Raw genomic sequence first — 16661 nt, forward strand, 5'->3', positions numbered from 1 at the left:
AAGAAGGAAATCTGGGCCTTCCACATGGCCTCAGCATGTACCCAGCTTGAGATACTGTGGCTAGGCCTCTTAAAAACTTTTTTAAAATGTATGAAATAGTATTCAAAAAAATCTAATTCATATACTATACCACACAAGATAAACAACAGACATAGGTCGATCGCAAAAGTGGTACCAAACTGAACTGCAGTGTTAGAAGTCCCATGTAGACAGAGGTCTGGGTCCCTGAGTTGTTCTGAAAACATCCCCTGTTCATAAGTGTGTGTACCCAGCATTGTGAGGAGTTGGAGGGCTGGGTAAGAGACTGATGTGTTTGACAAATCCTGGTTGGGTTACTTTTCTGCTTCTCTCTCTCAACTATATGTACTCTCTTATAAAAACACTCAATTTCAAATTAAAGTACAAATTTACCTTTCATCTGCTACACCACATTCCAAGAGACTGTTGTTGAAAAGTAACTGAATTAAGAACAAAGCTGGAGTTCCCTAAAGAAAGGAGACAATGACATCATTCTAGTCACAAAGAACAGTACACTTGTTTTCTACAGTTATGTAAGATATATGACTGTTTCAGCATGAGAAACTTTTGGCATTACTAAAGATTATGACAACGATGACAGCAAATTTATTTCCATAAACTACACATAAAACATTAAATACTATATTCCAATCACAGCTGTTCCATCTACACAAGAAATCAAGATTCCAGATATAAAAAAATCATTAAAGTCAGCCCCACAGTCCAGAAGTTAGCCCTATTTTCAATATAGGAAATACTTCTAACGAACCAGAGCCTACACGGCTGACCACTGTTCAAATACTAGCTGTAATGGCTTTTTTAAAAAAGGGCACATGTGTGTTCTCCAAATCTTGATGGAACTGGAACAGAGAAATAGAAGAAAGGGGGTTGTAGTTTGACTACAATCTGTTAGACTGCTAAACATCTGCCAGAGAGGAAAAAACTTTAAACATGATAAACCCACCATATCCACAGATACTAAGTACGTTTCACATTGTTAAGCTTATTCCTTAAGCTTCCAAAATTTTAACATTAACTAGCACTAGTTATTATTCACAAATAACAAAAAAAACTATGTCACATCTGGTTGAGCATCCCTTAACCAAAATGCTTAAAACCAGATGTGACATAGTTTGAATTTTTATAAAAAATATTTCACATATTTGCATATGCATGGTGAGATATCTCAAGGATAGGAGCAAATATAAACATGAAATTCATTGTTTCACATACGTTTCATACACAGAGCCTAAGAATAATCTTATATAATATTTTCGTAGCATTATGACTACACAAGAGGTCAGAGAGGAAATTTCTTTTGTGGACATGTAAGTTTCAAAATTTGGAGCATTTAAGATTTCCGTATTAGAAATGTTCAACCTGTTCAAATGTCGCTTTAAGGAAGGAAAAATATCATGGATCTCTGTTCTTTGTTTTTTTTTTTTTTTTTTTTTTGCCAATCTATTATAGCATTACATTTAAGATACTTGCATTAAGAATATCCATATTAGCAACCTGATATGCTGGTGAACCTAATACTTTCTGAGAAAGTCCTTTAATTGTAATTTCCATGAGGACCTGTAAAAGATAAAAGATTTTATAGTAAATTCGCCATACAAATACTACTTTATTTAGTAAAAATTCACTAGCATTAACTATATTTTTCATTTTTTTTGGAGATTTTCACTGTAGGGCGTGTGTGCTTACCAGACAGACAGAGAGAGACATAGAGACAGAGAGCGAGAAATCACCCCCCAGGGGGGATGGTCACGCCGCAATCCCTTCTCCATTCTCCTCTCGGGATCTTGGGCACATGCGCACACGCACCCGGCGTGAGTTTTAAGCCACCAGGTCCGGGACTTAAACCGCGGTGGACTACGTGGGAGTCCAGCGACATAGCCATTACGATAACTGCTGGTTCCCACTATATTTTAAATTTAATAATTCATTTCAAGTAATAGTCACCCATTAAAGTAAATACATTCTCAATCAGTTCAAAAGGTGAATATAATCCGTTAATGTGAACACATTCACATTAGTAGTAAAAAGTTCAAATGTAGAAACACAAAAAGTAAAATAACAAAATCCTATATCTTTAGTGATAACCAGTGATTTTGGTTTGTAGTCTATTTTCCTACACTTTCTAAATTTCTGTATACGTACATAGACAAACCTAACTTCCTGGGCAAGCTGTTATATACAAACCACTGATGTCTAAAGTCATTAAAGATAAATTTGCATTTAAACTTCATTTTACCTCTTCATAGAGGTTTCCCACCTACATATATAGACAGCTCTTTGGAGGGTGCTTCCCCCCTCTTTGGAGGGTGCTTCCCCCCAAAAAGAAACACATTTATCCTTGGCAATTAAAAAAAGCATTTATTTTGAAACTGGCTCATAATGCCATATAATCATTATCATTACATATGCTCTTTAAAGATAAGGCCAAGGGACCAGCAGTTAGCGTAATGGCTATGTCACTATACTCCCATGTAGTCGACTGAGGTTTGCGTCCTGGACCCAGTGACTTAAAACTCACGTCGGGCACGTGTGCGTGCATGCCCGCCCGAGATCCGGAGAGGAGAATGGAGGAGAAGGGATTGCGGCGTGGCCGCCTGGGGGGGTGGGGGTGGGGGTGATTTCTCGCTATCTCTCTGTCTCTCTTTGTGTTCCTGGTAAACACATGTGCCCTATAGCAAAAACTTCTCAAAAAAACAACAAACAAAAAATAACAAATAAAGATAAGGCCAAGAGAGTAGATAAAACATTATTCAAACACACAGCTAATAATTAGTAGAGTCAAGATTCAACCTAGCCTGCTCCAGTCTCTTAATCAATACACTATACTGCCATAGTATAGATATAACTAGTCTAATAAAATAGACTTGAATAATTTAAATAGGGTATTATTTCTTCTATTTGTAGGTTATTTCTGGAGGTTCATTATCATCAAAATTGTCTCTAATAATTCACTTTTACTCATCTATAATTCAGAATAAAAAAATGTGTCTAATACAAATTACCTTGGTTACAGAGAATTAATTTAACACAATATTCATGCTAAGCATTAGTGGTGCTCCCATATCCTGTCATAAAATCAGAGGACATTTAAGAGTTTCTTCAGTTCAAGTTTCCTGCCTTTTATCCCATTTTCTCTATATGGCCAATTTTTTTTCTTATCACATTGAAGATGTTTACAGTTGCTACTATCGTCATTTACTTTATTAAAAAGATTTTGAATGATTTGAACATCAATAAAATGGCATTTAATATAGGGAAAAATGGCTGATGAATACTTGGTATTAAAAAAAGTCTTCCCAAAATCTTTCCTGTACAAATATTTTCAATATAAAATTCAATTTCAAAATACAGTTTTTAAAGTCCAATGTATAGGTACTATACTAACCAATGTTTTCGATACAGGAAATACTTCTAACTTCACTATACTTTCCAAAGACTTTAGTAAGAGGGTCAAAACTTCAGAACCTGGTCTCTCTTTTCTGTTACCTATCAAAAAGCAAAAGGAAAAGTAAAGCTCTAAACACGTCATTTTAAAAGTGAATATACTTACAGATGTATGAAAAATTACTTTGTAACTGAATCAACAATAAGTGCTTTGTTTAAAGTAATGTCTAAAAACTATGACACTATGAAAACATTTTAAAGTACATTTTACATATGAAAGTCAAAATTCCACTGAGTACTATGAAAGTCATTTGATCCATGTAATAATACTTACCCGATTCAGTAACTGATTTCACCAGGCTTATTAGCTCGTTCCATATAGCAGTGACAACTGCATCTGCCAAAAATAATTCTTGTAATGAAATACATATGACCACAGTCTTCCCCATTCTTTATACTAAAGAGATTATAACTTCAGTAATAATTTAATAATTAAGAATATAATTTCCCTCATAATACTCAGCCCTGTCACATGCTCATAAAACAGTATCATTTTTGTTTAAAGAAACTGGTTTTTAAAGAACTATCATATGCTAACAATGGGTCATATAACTAACAGTAACTGCTTTATCTTTTTCCTATCTTCTGTATTTTCATAACTTTCTTACTAAATATCCATCAAAGTAGGAAAAAGACTCTGAAGGATCTCTGACATCCAACAGAAAAAAATAAAACTCACTTTCCAACCAGCACACTAATTCAGTTTTTAAAATATCTTTTCCTCATTAACACAGATGCAAATGCTGGAGCCATAGAGCCTTGACATAAATAACAGCTCTGTCACTTACTATGTGGCATTGCACAGGTTATTTACTTCTCTATAAAACCCAGTTTCCTCACTTAAGAAAATGAACTAACACAAAAGGTTGGGAAGATTAAGTGAATTAACATATGCACTACAATACCGATACGCAAGCTGTCCATTAAATAGCACCACAAAAATATTTGCTATGTTACTATCTTTTAAAGACAGAATTGAAACAAATAAAGATTTTTTTCTATTAAATATTTACCAGAAGCATCTTTTCCAACTGCAACAAAGCTATCGTGAATAGCAGTAATAAGTGTATTTGCATGTTTGGAAAAAAAAGAAGGGCTGCTGATTAACGGATGTTCAAGTGGCTCTAAAAAAGGGAGAATAAAAGGCAATTACATAAAACAGCTTTATGAAATAAATTTCTTAATATAAAATATTACGTGATCTAAAGAGATGTGTTTTCTATTAAGATTTATACTTTTATGTCATACCGAATTATAGAGTATTTTGGCTGTGGGGAAAATAACATTTTCCTTTAACCCCAACACATAGTTCTGGACTGTCTAAATAAATGAAATTATTTTTTAAATACCTAGGCTCAGTACAAGTTTGTTTTGTTTAGCAAAATTCAAGACTTCTGGCCCCAACAAAAAATGAAGCAACATTTCAAGTCCCAAAAGTTGAATGGAAGGGATTGTGGCCATTCCACTTAAATTTGAACTCATGCTCAACCGGGGATTTACAGGAACTCCATATGGGGAAGCACCTTTAAAAAATAAAAAAACAAAAACAAAAACAGAAAGTTAAGTTATGTAACTTATTTTGTTATTTAACTATCCACATGTACATATTTTACTTACTTTGTATGTTTTTTACCCCCTAAAAATCTTTTCCTTTTGCAATAAGGTGAATACACTCCTAGAGGAAGAAATTAGCGTACCAATGGAGCATGGTCACACTCTAATCCGTTTTCCTCTCCAGTTCTCCATTCCAGCAGGATTTGGGGCACCTACTCAACACCTATCCACTGTGTTTTACAAGCAACAGAGCTGGGATTCAAACTGTCATGTAGGATCCAATTCTCCATGCACTATGATTAGCTGCTGAACTGTGAGGCCAGTCCTTTATTTCATTTCAAGGAAACATACATGTAAAATAAGCATCAGGGGCAACTCCACAGGCAAGTGATTAAGGGAGGCAGATTCCACATGGCCAACCAAGTGATTTAAGTCCCCGACCAGCACACTCAAAAAATACATTGGGTGCACATTTCTGTATGCCCCAGATCCTGACAGGGTAGAGAAATGCTAATGGGATTTCAGTATTACCACAACCCAGTGGAGGGTGTTTTCACCCTCTTTCCTGTCTCTCTCTGTCAAGTGCACATGCACTCTAGCAAAATAAAATACATTCATAAGTATTGTTTGGCATCACTCCATAACATGTAATATTAATATATGGAGATTCCTATAACTTAAATATAGAAAAGCAAAAGTTTGAGAAACTTACGTAGCAAATTAACAGCTTTGAACAGTATATAGTCATGTTAAATGATAGTTCTTACATCCATTAATATGTCTTATTTTAATTTATTTTTATTGTAAAGCAGCATGTGTGCTTTCCTAAGAAATAGTGGAAGAGGGAGAAAACATCCCTCAATGGGGCATTCCTTCTCTTTGATGTATGCATCTTGTTGGGATTTGGGGCAGGCACAAAGACATAAAGCCAAGCATGTTTTCTAAGTCACCAGCTCCGGGATTTGAACCACGGTTAGCCATGTGAGATCTGGCTGTTAACCTCTAGACTATGGGACAAGCCCAAGACTTGTAATTTTAAATAGCTTCCAGATTCTGGTTCTACAACAAACAGAATTCTGTGACTTTTTGTCAGTCTTTCTGAGTTCTTGGTAAGACACCTCATATAGTAAGAAAACTTTTATTATTATAATTAACAGTGCACTTAGAACAATAAACACGGAACCAGCAGTTAGTGTAATAGCTATGTTGCTGAACTCCCACGTAGTTGACCACGGTTCGAGTCCCGGACCCAGTCAGTGGCTTAAACTCAGGACAGCCGCGTGTGTGCATGCCCAAGATCCCAAAAGGAGAATGGAGAAGGGATTGTGGCATGGCCATTCCCCCTGGGGGGTGATTTCTTTCTCTCTGTCTCTCTCTGTCTTTCCGGTGAACATATGCGCCCTTATAGCAAAAACCTCTCCCAAAAGAAACAGTAAATACTAAACTGAAAAACCACCACCAATAAATGTGTCATTTCAAGTGGAAAAGAAAAAAAAGCTGAGCAAAACCCTCACTTTAAACTGGGGGGGAGGGGGGTGAAGGGGAGGCAAAGACGTCGCCCTCTTACCTTTATGTACAGGAGTCATAGAGTTTAAACCTGGAGAAGTAGTCACACGGGATGAATTAAACTGAGGTGAAGCACTAGAATCAATGCTTATTGTGCTCTGAATTAGAGGTACACAAACCTATTAGAATGAAAGAAGAAAAATGACCTTACAAAATTAAAATCACAATTTTAAAAAGTATCATATATTTAGTAAAAATGATCCTAATTCTATTGATAATATATCAATTATTAATTATCAATTATTATTGAGTTACACTTGTTTCCATCCATGCTGACAGGCTAAAAACCAAGTTTAAGATGGAAATTTGTATTACAACTGTATTTGCCCTAGAGATACACTATCTGTGTATTTCGGTTCTAAATCCAAGATGAAAAATTTTACACACAAACACACACACACACACACAATTATATACACAAGGGGCCAGCAGTAGCACAGTTGTTAAGGTACTGGATTCCCACATGGCTAACCACTGTGCGAGTCCTGGACCTGGCAGCTTGCTTTCGTACTCTCTCTTATTCTCTACAGTCAAATTTAAAAATTATATACACAAACAGTTTTTGCAAATAACATCTATCTGAGCTTTATTCATTATTGGTAGCCTAATTTTAATTTTTTAAAGAAGGACTCCAGAAAATATGAACTAAAAGCTCATTTCTATCATTCCAGTACCAGTCAGTCACATTCAAGTCACTGGATAAATTATTCCAATTAAAGTGTTGGAAAACTGGGTAAGTTAGCCTATTAAAACCTTAAATTGGGAGGACCAGCAAGTGGCCTGATGGTTTAAGTGCTGGACACTCCCACCTGGCTGACTATGGTTCAAGTCCCAGAACTGGCAGCTGGCTTGCTTTCTCTCTCTTCTGTGTGTGTGTGTGTGTGTGTGTGTGTGTGTGTATCTCTCTGGTCAAATTAAACTAAATGAGTAAATAGAACTAAATTCTAAAACAAAACAAAAAAACCTTATAATAGTAGAATTTGGAAAACTCATTATGCTACAAATTATATATTACTACTGATGCCCATTTTCCAACTTCATATTATATAAAGTTTAAAAATGTTACATTACAAAATTAAAAATGACTAAGAATGATAGAAATTTATTATAAAATCTCCTTTCCAAGAACACATAACCTGCTATGCAGTTTCTTCAGAGTATAAAACCAGGACATAGGCCATGGTTAATGAGCTGGATCCTATATGGCCTACTCTGCAGTTCAAGTCCTGGACTCCACGACCTGAAAAATAAGCTGTGTATCTGCGTCAAAAATCCCAAGAGGAGAATAGAGAAGGGAATGCAGATCACTTTCCCTCTCTCCAGTGCATGAATTTGCCCTATGTCAAAAATCTAAAACACCAGGACTAGGTCTGCAAGTAAAATGTACCCACAAATCCAAGATAAACATAAAGAATAAAAAAGCTGGGACCAGCAGTTAGTGTAATGGCTGTGGCTGAACTTCCATGTAGCTGACCGCAGTTTGAGTCCTGGACCTGGTGGCTTAAACTCACAGGGCGTGTGTGCCCAAGATCCCAAGAGGAAAATGGAGGAGAAAGGGATTGCAGCATGGTCATCGCCCCTGGGGAGTGATTTCTCACTTTCTATCTCTCTGCCTAGTGCATGCACCCTATAGCAAAAACCTCTCCCCCGCCCTCCCCGCCAAAAAAGCTACTCCTTTAAATTTTTTTTTTTTGTCAGAGGTTGCATGCGCTCATGAGAGAGGGAGAAAGCGCCCCTCAACGGGCCTTAGTCACACTGTAATCCCTTCTCCATCCTATCAGAATTTGGGAACACATATACCCCATACCCACGGTGTTTTCAAACCACTGGATTTGGATTTGAACTGCATAGTTGGCCATGTGGAAACCAATTCTCCCAACCACTAGGCCATGGGGCCAGCCCTAGAGCTATCCTCCAGCAAGGATACCAAAATCTAAAGAAATTTATAAAAATCACTTGTTAAGAATTTATAATATGATTAAAGTATTGGTTATCACTATGTATAATAGCTTTAAAAAGAGAAACAAAAAATAACTGATCCAACCCAGTGTGGCACTTCACTGCTACTATACCATTGATTTCACTTTCAGTTGCACACTAAACCCTCTGGGGAAAAATAAGTTCCTTTGTAAAATCATAATGAATTCTGGAGCTAGAATAGATACTTGAACATTTACTGAATGAAAGGCATGAAGGGTTCTATTTTAGGTAACTGGAGAGTATCTTTTGTAGGAAATACATTCATATTCTGTGTCAGGAAAAAGATATTTGCAAGTACTATACTCTGCTAATACATAAAAAATAAACACTATAAAACTAGACTGGTAAGAATTTAAGAACATGTTAATAAAAACATGTTATAGTCAACACTTATTATGTTACCTGTTCAAAATTAGCAGGAAGATGAGGTCCAAGTCTCATCAGTAAATACCACCAGACTTCTAGTTTTGTTAATGCTAGAGTTTCTGTTCTCACATGGATGGAACTCAAAGGCTGCATTAACAACTTGAGTCTTTTTGCACTACACAGTATATCTTAGAAAACAAAAATAAAAACAAGGACACAGGGTAAAAAGATTTGAGAGGTAAAGATTAAAATATATAAATGAGCTATATAATTTCCTTTTACCACAATAGATTTTAAAATTTAAGAATAATAAAAGGCAAATCATCAGGCTGTTCTTGCTCTACCCAAAACTTTTCCTTCAATAAAGTCCAGTATAACTTAAAACAGTACGGCATAAAAAATATATTAGAAAGAGAACAGAAAACATTCATTAGATTCTGTGTGCCAGAGTCTATTTTCTCACCAGGGACATTTGGCAATTTCTACAATAGTTTTGGTTGTTATAACTAGATGGTTACTACTCGCATCTAGTGTGTTGCAACCAGGGATGCTGCTAAACTTCATGTAACGTACAAGACAGTCCCTATCAACAAATTATCCAACACAAAATGAAAAACATTGAGAAATACTGCCAAAACGTTGAGTACTGTCCTACATTATAGCCAAAACCGTTATCATTTTAAATATAAATTAGCAATTTATTCTATGAAACATTATTACTGTTGGGGCCATTAATTTACTTTGGAAATCTAAATTTAGATTCATGTCTACCCTACCTTAACATAATCAGACTGTTAAAATCTTTAGGGTGGCCCAAATGCTGGCCGTCCTAAATTTAAAAAAGAGAAAATGTAATGCTCTGGAATACTGTCCCACAGGAGAAATTCCAGGTTTTCACCTGGAGACCTGAGGAGGCCAGGTTCACATGCCTGTGATTCAGGGCTGAATCTGAGGGGTGGATCACAATGTTGATGCTTTGCTGGGTAAAATCTGTCTCACTTGTTCACAGAATAAACAAACAAACTCAAAAAAATCCCTATGGATTAAAAGAAGACTGCTAAGAATCAATAATAAAAATAAAGTCCTGTTTCTTTAAAGAAAATTGTACCAGGTGTGTACCATGTGAGTAAAACTGGAAATACGTAAAATTAAGATAGTCTTACTCAATTAACTACCAAAGACTTGGAAATAAATTCAGATCACTGTGGGTCCAAGTCTTCTAGACCAGACACTTCCTTTTCTGAACTCTTACTCATATGAAGGGCTCCATGATTTTATCCACACAGTAAGAGATTTCTCACCGGCACACAACAAACTGCTCCATTAATTATAAACCAGATTTTACTCAGTGATGGATGCCTATGGTTTTCCTTCATTTTCTGGCCTGTCATTTAGCCATTCCATTCAAGATTTAAAAGGAGGTATATACGGGATTCTTACAAGTTTTTTATCTGTACAGGCATCTTAATTAATTAGGAAGCAGTCTTTTCTGCTCTTCTCCCTAATGCCTTCCCAGTCTGTGTGTGAGGCATATTATGAAGATGTCAGAACAGAAAGACAGGCATCAGATTCCTGGATGACTTCTCAGATCCACAATACCATCATGAGTTCTCTAGCTCTGGACTTATTTCAAAATAGCATCTACTTATCTTCTTTATGCCACACCTATTTTATTCTTTGCCATGTAATAAATACATTATTGCAACAGATTTTAGTCCCAAACATTATCTCACAATATGGAATATTCCCAAGTTATTTGTCAGTTCATAAATTAAAAGTGGCTTTTCCAACAGAAAATTATGGCCCTAAATATACTTTTGCCAGTATTTTATATGAAAGTATTTACAACTAAAGAAAATAATCATACAAGACACATAAGTAGGAAGAAAAGAAGCTATTAACATTCTCTGGCTGGAAAAAATATAGAATGAAATCACCATGACTCAGCCGATCTGGTAAACCTTCACTATTGATTAAACCTAAGATTAACAATAACCTAATTATTATGCACTTTGGCTGACCCACTTTTGAGCTAAATTCTCTTTCATGTAACATACAATCACACAACTCCACAGGACAATAAGATAAAGGTAAATGAAAAGTAATCACTTCCATATATTAAATGTTAACTCACTAGGGTAGGCAACTTTTCCAGGGATCCAGAAAATAAAGTCATCAGTCAGTGATATTTTTATACCCCAGCAACTACGAATGTTTCCTATGAGCTATGTGACTGCTTTTAAATGAATATCTATAAAACAGTGCTAAGACTTACATCTCAGTTCTGATGTGATGCTTAAATACCATGTATATGAAGTGCTTGATTCAGTGTTAATATACAGTAAGTCACAAATGCTTACACTCTGTTATTATTATTGCTATAGGGCAAGAAAGACAGTGAAAAATCACCCCTCAACAGGGATATGGCCATGTCGCCATCTCTTCTCCTCCATTCTCCTCTCAGGATTTTGGGCATGCATGCACACCGACCTGATGTGATTCTCAAGCTGCTGGCTCTGGGACTCAAAAAACATGCCAGGTGTGTGTGTGTGTGTGTGTGTGTGTGTGTACGTACAAAATCCCAAGAATGGAGGAGGAGGGATTATGGCATATTCATCCTTGCTGGGGGTAATTTTTCTTTCTGGCAAGTACACATGCCTTTTGACAAATCTGAAAAAATAACTTACACTTTCTACCTTTCATTTTAATAAATGTTTTGGGGAACCAGCAGTTAGTGTAATGGCTATGTCATTGGACTCCCACATAGTCGACCGTGGTTCGCGTCCCGGACCCGGTGGCTTAAAACTCACGCCGGGCACGTGTGCGTGCGTGCCCAAGATCCCGAGAAGAGAATGGAGGAGAAGGGACTGCACCATGACCATCCCTCCTGGGGGGTGATTTCTCACTTTCTGTCTCTATGTCTCTCTCTCTCTGTCTGGCGAGCGCATGCACCCTATAGCGAAAAACATCCTCCATTCTCCTCTCAGGATTTTGGGCATGCATGCACACCGACCTGATGTGATTCTCAAGCTGCTGGCTCTGGGACTCAAAAAACATGCCAGGTGTGTGTGTGTGTGTGTGTGTGTGTGTGTACGTACAAAATCCCAAGAATGGAGGAGGAGGGATTATGGCATATTCATCCTTGCTGGGGGTAATTTTTCTTTCTGGCAAGTACACATGCCTTTTGACAAATCTGAAAAAATAACTTACACTTTCTACCTTTCATTTTAATAAATGTTTTGGGGAACCAGCAGTTAGTGTAATGGCTATGTCATTGGACTCCCACATAGTCGACCGTGGTTCGCGTCCCGGACCCGGTGGCTTAAAACTCACGCCGGGCACGTGTGCGTGCGTGCCCAAGATCCCGAGAAGAGAATGGAGGAGAAGGGACTGCACCATGACCATCCCTCCTGGGGGGTGATTTCTCACTTTCTGTCTCTATGTCTCTCTCTCTCTGTCTGGCGAGCGCATGCACCCTATAGCGAAAAACATCTCAAAAAAAAAAAAAAAAGTTTTGTCCTTGAATTCTATTTTACAAAATTATTACTGTTCCCTTAAAATAAAAACAATTCAGCAATAGCTATGCTCTAACATAAAAGTTTACAGAACCTTTTAGAAAAGCTTCCTTTTTAAACTTTGCTTATAATTAAAATAAATTCATAAAAAAATTTAAATTTTTAAATGTTTACTTACCTGGATTTAAAGCAAAATTGTCTATTAAACTCTTCCAAGCAATAAATGCTATTTTTTTTATCATGGGTGCTCCACTACGGAATCCCAGTTCTTCTAGCTGTAACAAAGAATTGATGAAGCTCCCACTTCGATGTAAGGTCTAAAGAAGGGAAAAATTCACTTAAAAGTTAACTTCACAAAATAAAATACAGGTGAAATTTACCTATTAATTTACTTAATATATGCCCTTAGGAGCTCATAATCTAACAAGGGGACAAAAAAGACAAACTATCCATAAAACATAAAGATATGTTATAAGAACTAATGCAGTCTTAAGAATTTTTTTATTTTGTAATTATTTACTTAACCTTATTCATTGTTATTATTTGACCAGAGAGAGAGATGTAAACTGATAAAAGCATGCCACCTAGTCCAGGACTTGAACCGTGGTTGGCCACGGTGAGAGTTCAGTGCCTTTACAACCATGCCACCTGCTCATCCCTCTTTTTTTTTTTTTAAATTTGTTTAATTTTACCTATTATTATTACTTTTAAAATTTGACCAGAGACAGAGAAAAAGAGAGAAGGAAAGTGAGAAAGCAAGCCACCAGTGTGCAACTTGAACTGTGGCTGGTCATGTGGGAGTCCAGCACCTTAACTACCACACTACCTGCTGGCCCCAGGAATTTTAATTTAAAAAAAAAAAATACTGAACTTTGTGTCCATACTAAAAATTCAAGATCATAAAATATTTAAGACTTGATGTGGTAGACAGAATATTTCTAAAATATTAAAGAAAATAAGGAAGGTAGCTGAATCTTAAATTGTATTAAGGTTAATAGCAGAGAAATTAAATTACCTGAATAAAATATAATCAATAATGAGAATAAAAAATGTTGAACCCTAGAATTAGTAAAAGTAACCTTTTCAAGATGACTAAAACAGGAGGGAAAATGTCATGAATAAAAAAGAAATGTAGCAAACAGTAGTATCTGAAGGTAGTGATACAAGTGTTGCAGAGAGTTGTTTCAAGATGGCAATGGCTGAGGGGTTGACCAAAAAGCTGAGGTGAAGGTCCCTATGAAAAGACAAAAATCATCTCCTTACTATTTCTTGAAGACCAGGAAGCCCATGAAAAATGTCTACATTTATATTTTTATAAAAAGCATTATCTAAGTCCATTCATTGTTGTTGTTATTATTTAATTTGGCCAGAGAAACAGAGAAAAGGGAAACGGAAAAAGCAAGCCACCAGGTCTAGGACTTGAACTGCAGTTGGAAATCCAGCACCTTTAACCACACCACCTGCCAGCCCTAAAATTACAATTTAAAAGAGGTCAGTCTATGGTGTGGAGATTAAGGTGGCTGGATCCCACCCAGTTGACTGGTTTGAATCCCAGGTTAGGCAGCCTGAAAAACACACTGGGCCCATGCATGTATGCACCTAAACTCCTGACAAGATAATGAAGTAAAAGGAATTGCACTGTAGCCATTTCCCCTGGTGGGTGCTCCCTCACTTTCCTTCTCTCTGGCAAGCACACAAGTCTGGTAGCAAACTTAAAAAAAAAATAAAATAAAACATTTTTGCTACAGGGCAACTGTGCTAACCAGAGACAGAAAGACAGAGACATAGAGAATGAAATGATGGCCACACTGCAACCCCTTTTCTCAGGAGTTACTGGGCACACGGCAAGCACACACGTGCACACACACACACACACACACACACAGACATCTTGCATTTTTTCTGTGGGGTAGGGGGCAACTGGACTTGAACAGCAATAGTCACCCATGATCTAGTGCCTTAACCCCCATGCCATTTGTTGGCCCTATTTTTTTTTTTTTTAATGAGTAAGTGAACCATATAGATTGTCAACATGAGATTGAGATCAACATCATCCACCAAAAGTGGGAAATTTCTTTCTTTTTTTTTTAAAGAGAGGTTTTTGCCATAAGGCATGTGTATTCACCAGAGTGAGAGAGACAGAAAACGAGAAATCACCCCACAGGGGGATGCCCACACCACAATCCTTTCTCCTCCATTCTCCTCTTGGAATCTGAGGCACACACACACACATGCGCTCGGTTTGAATTTCAAGCCACCAGGTCTCGGACTTGAAACACAGCTGACTATGTGGTAATCCACGACGTAACCATTACGCCATCTGCTGGTCCAAAAAAAGTGGGAAATTTATGAATCCTACAGACCACGCCTGAAACAAAGCCTGGAAGAATTACAGAACAAAAAACAGCACGTGATGGGACTAACTGCAGTTCTAAATATCAAAGATCACAGCTTATCCACGATACGGAAAAACTGGATAAAATGGGAGTTAAAACTGGTTGAAATCCAGATCAACAGCCACAGTTAAATGGGAAAATACTGAAAGACAAGTGCAAGAAGCGACATGAAACCTTTAAACATATTCAACAATTGTGAAAAAGACACTTTATTGAGATTTTTTTTTTTTTTTTTGAGAGGTTTTTCACTATAGGGCGCGTGCGCTCGCCAGACAGACAGAGAGAGACAGAGAGACAGAAAGCGAGAAATCACCCCCCAGAGGGGATGGCCACGCCGCAATCCCTTCTCCTCCATTCTCCTCGTGGGATCCTGGGCACGCCCGCACACCCGCCCTGCGTGGGTTTTAAGCCACCGGGTCCGGGACGCGAACTGCGGTCGACTACGTGGGAGTCCAGCGACATAGCCATTACGCTAACTGCTGGTTCCCGGGTCGTTTTTTTTCATAGAAAACCAGAAAAATTCATCATGACTTTCCTGAAGACCTAATATAAGAAATTGAGAAGGCTAGAAATAGAATATGCAGAAATGAGGGTTCTACTTAGCCAGTATTCTGATGCTGTTGGGAAGTGAAGTGTATTCTTTTAGAAGAAAAGCCACATGCTCCTTCCAACATCGTGATGTAGGCTACTCTACTTCTTGGTGCCCAACCACCCTTCATCCTTAAGACAATCCTATAAACCTCCAACTCACACAATTACTGTATTTCCTCTTCTTGGACATGGTATTCCACATTTTCAACCTGGCAAAAAATCTGGGCCCCCTGGTCCACCTCCTCAAGTTTTGCAGATGTATGGCCTTAAATATGTGGGCTGTGACCTAGATCTTCCACCCCATGTGTAAGATGAAGACGTTATATAGCTCCAAACTTGCTCAGCAGAGTAATGAAGATGATGGCTATCATGAGGATATGGATTAAGATATACAGGATCACATACTGACAGGCTGACAGAGCAAATAGAGAAATGAGGGAAATAAATTTGTGCATTGTGACAATAGTGAGAGAGACAACGAAGGGAAAACAGTAAGGTCTGAGTGTATGACTAGCAGATATGCCTGGAAAATCAAGGAAGAAAAGAGGAGGAGGAGCTAACTCCTCTTCAAGCCATGAAACTTTGAATGATAACTTAGAAAATTCCAGAGGATGGATAAAAAGTAGAATTCACACATAATAAAATAATGAGGATGATTCTGACAATTCTGAAATAGAGAAGCAGTCACAAAAGCAGCAAAAAGAGATATCTCATTCTGATGGCACATACGCTGCTTCTTCACAGCAGCAGCCCCCACTCCCCACTCCCGTCTGTTCCTCCTCCTCAAATACAAGCACCTTCCATGCCAGGAACAATTCAAACCACCATCTCTTCCACTTTTATGGCCTCCTGGGCCACCCACAGGCTTTTCTCCTGGGTCTCTTTCATTCCTGAGACTGCCTGGAACGGTAGGATTTCTAGGGCCTTTACCCTTTTACTCCAGGGATCACCACCATACCAGCCTTCTGACCCTCCCCAGGTCCAGCTCTGGTAGGTCTGCTCACCTGAGCTTTCCCAACCACTCCTTTGCCAGATCAAAGGGGTTTAAGTACCCCATTTGATTGAGCAACCAAAGGTAGATGATACAAATTCAGCTACTATTGAGAAGTCACAGCAACCATAAGTGCCAAGCCATAGATCACTAAACTCAAGGCAGAGATTTATTTGATTTGTGCCCACTGAATTAAGAGCACATAGGAAGGGGGCTGGC

General features: G+C 37.6%; 1 protein-coding gene and 1 pseudogene across 5 annotated transcripts in view; one reads left to right on the plus strand and one right to left on the minus strand.

The window, feature by feature from the left end:
- Positions 1-16661, minus strand: part of RIF1 (replication timing regulatory factor 1) — a 79198-nt gene that overhangs the window by 41088 nt on the left and 21449 nt on the right. For 4 of the 5 annotated variants that reach the window (XM_027775352.1, XM_006157633.3, XM_014591280.2 and 1 more), the window contains 9 exons: positions 12643-12781; positions 8986-9137; positions 6605-6722; positions 4833-5006; positions 4497-4607; positions 3758-3820; positions 3425-3525; positions 1510-1596; positions 412-485 (listed from right to left, as the gene is read on the minus strand). In XM_027775352.1, coding sequence (XP_027631153.1) covers positions 412-485; positions 1510-1596; positions 3425-3525; positions 3758-3820; positions 4497-4607; positions 4833-5006; positions 6605-6722; positions 8986-9137; positions 12643-12781 — 1019 coding nt within the window. The remainder of the gene's footprint in view (positions 1-411; positions 486-1509; positions 1597-3424; positions 3526-3757; positions 3821-4496; positions 4608-4832; positions 5007-6604; positions 6723-8985; positions 9138-12642; positions 12782-16661) is intronic. The other variant, XM_014591281.2, reaches the window with a different exon arrangement.
- LOC114009522 (WW domain-binding protein 11 pseudogene) lies at positions 14782-16512 on the plus strand (annotated as a pseudogene).

This window comes from Tupaia chinensis, unplaced genomic scaffold (genome assembly GCF_000334495.1).
Source record: "Tupaia chinensis unplaced genomic scaffold, TupChi_1.0 Scaffold000549_1, whole genome shotgun sequence".
Lineage (NCBI taxonomy): Eukaryota > Metazoa > Chordata > Mammalia > Scandentia > Tupaiidae > Tupaia > Tupaia belangeri.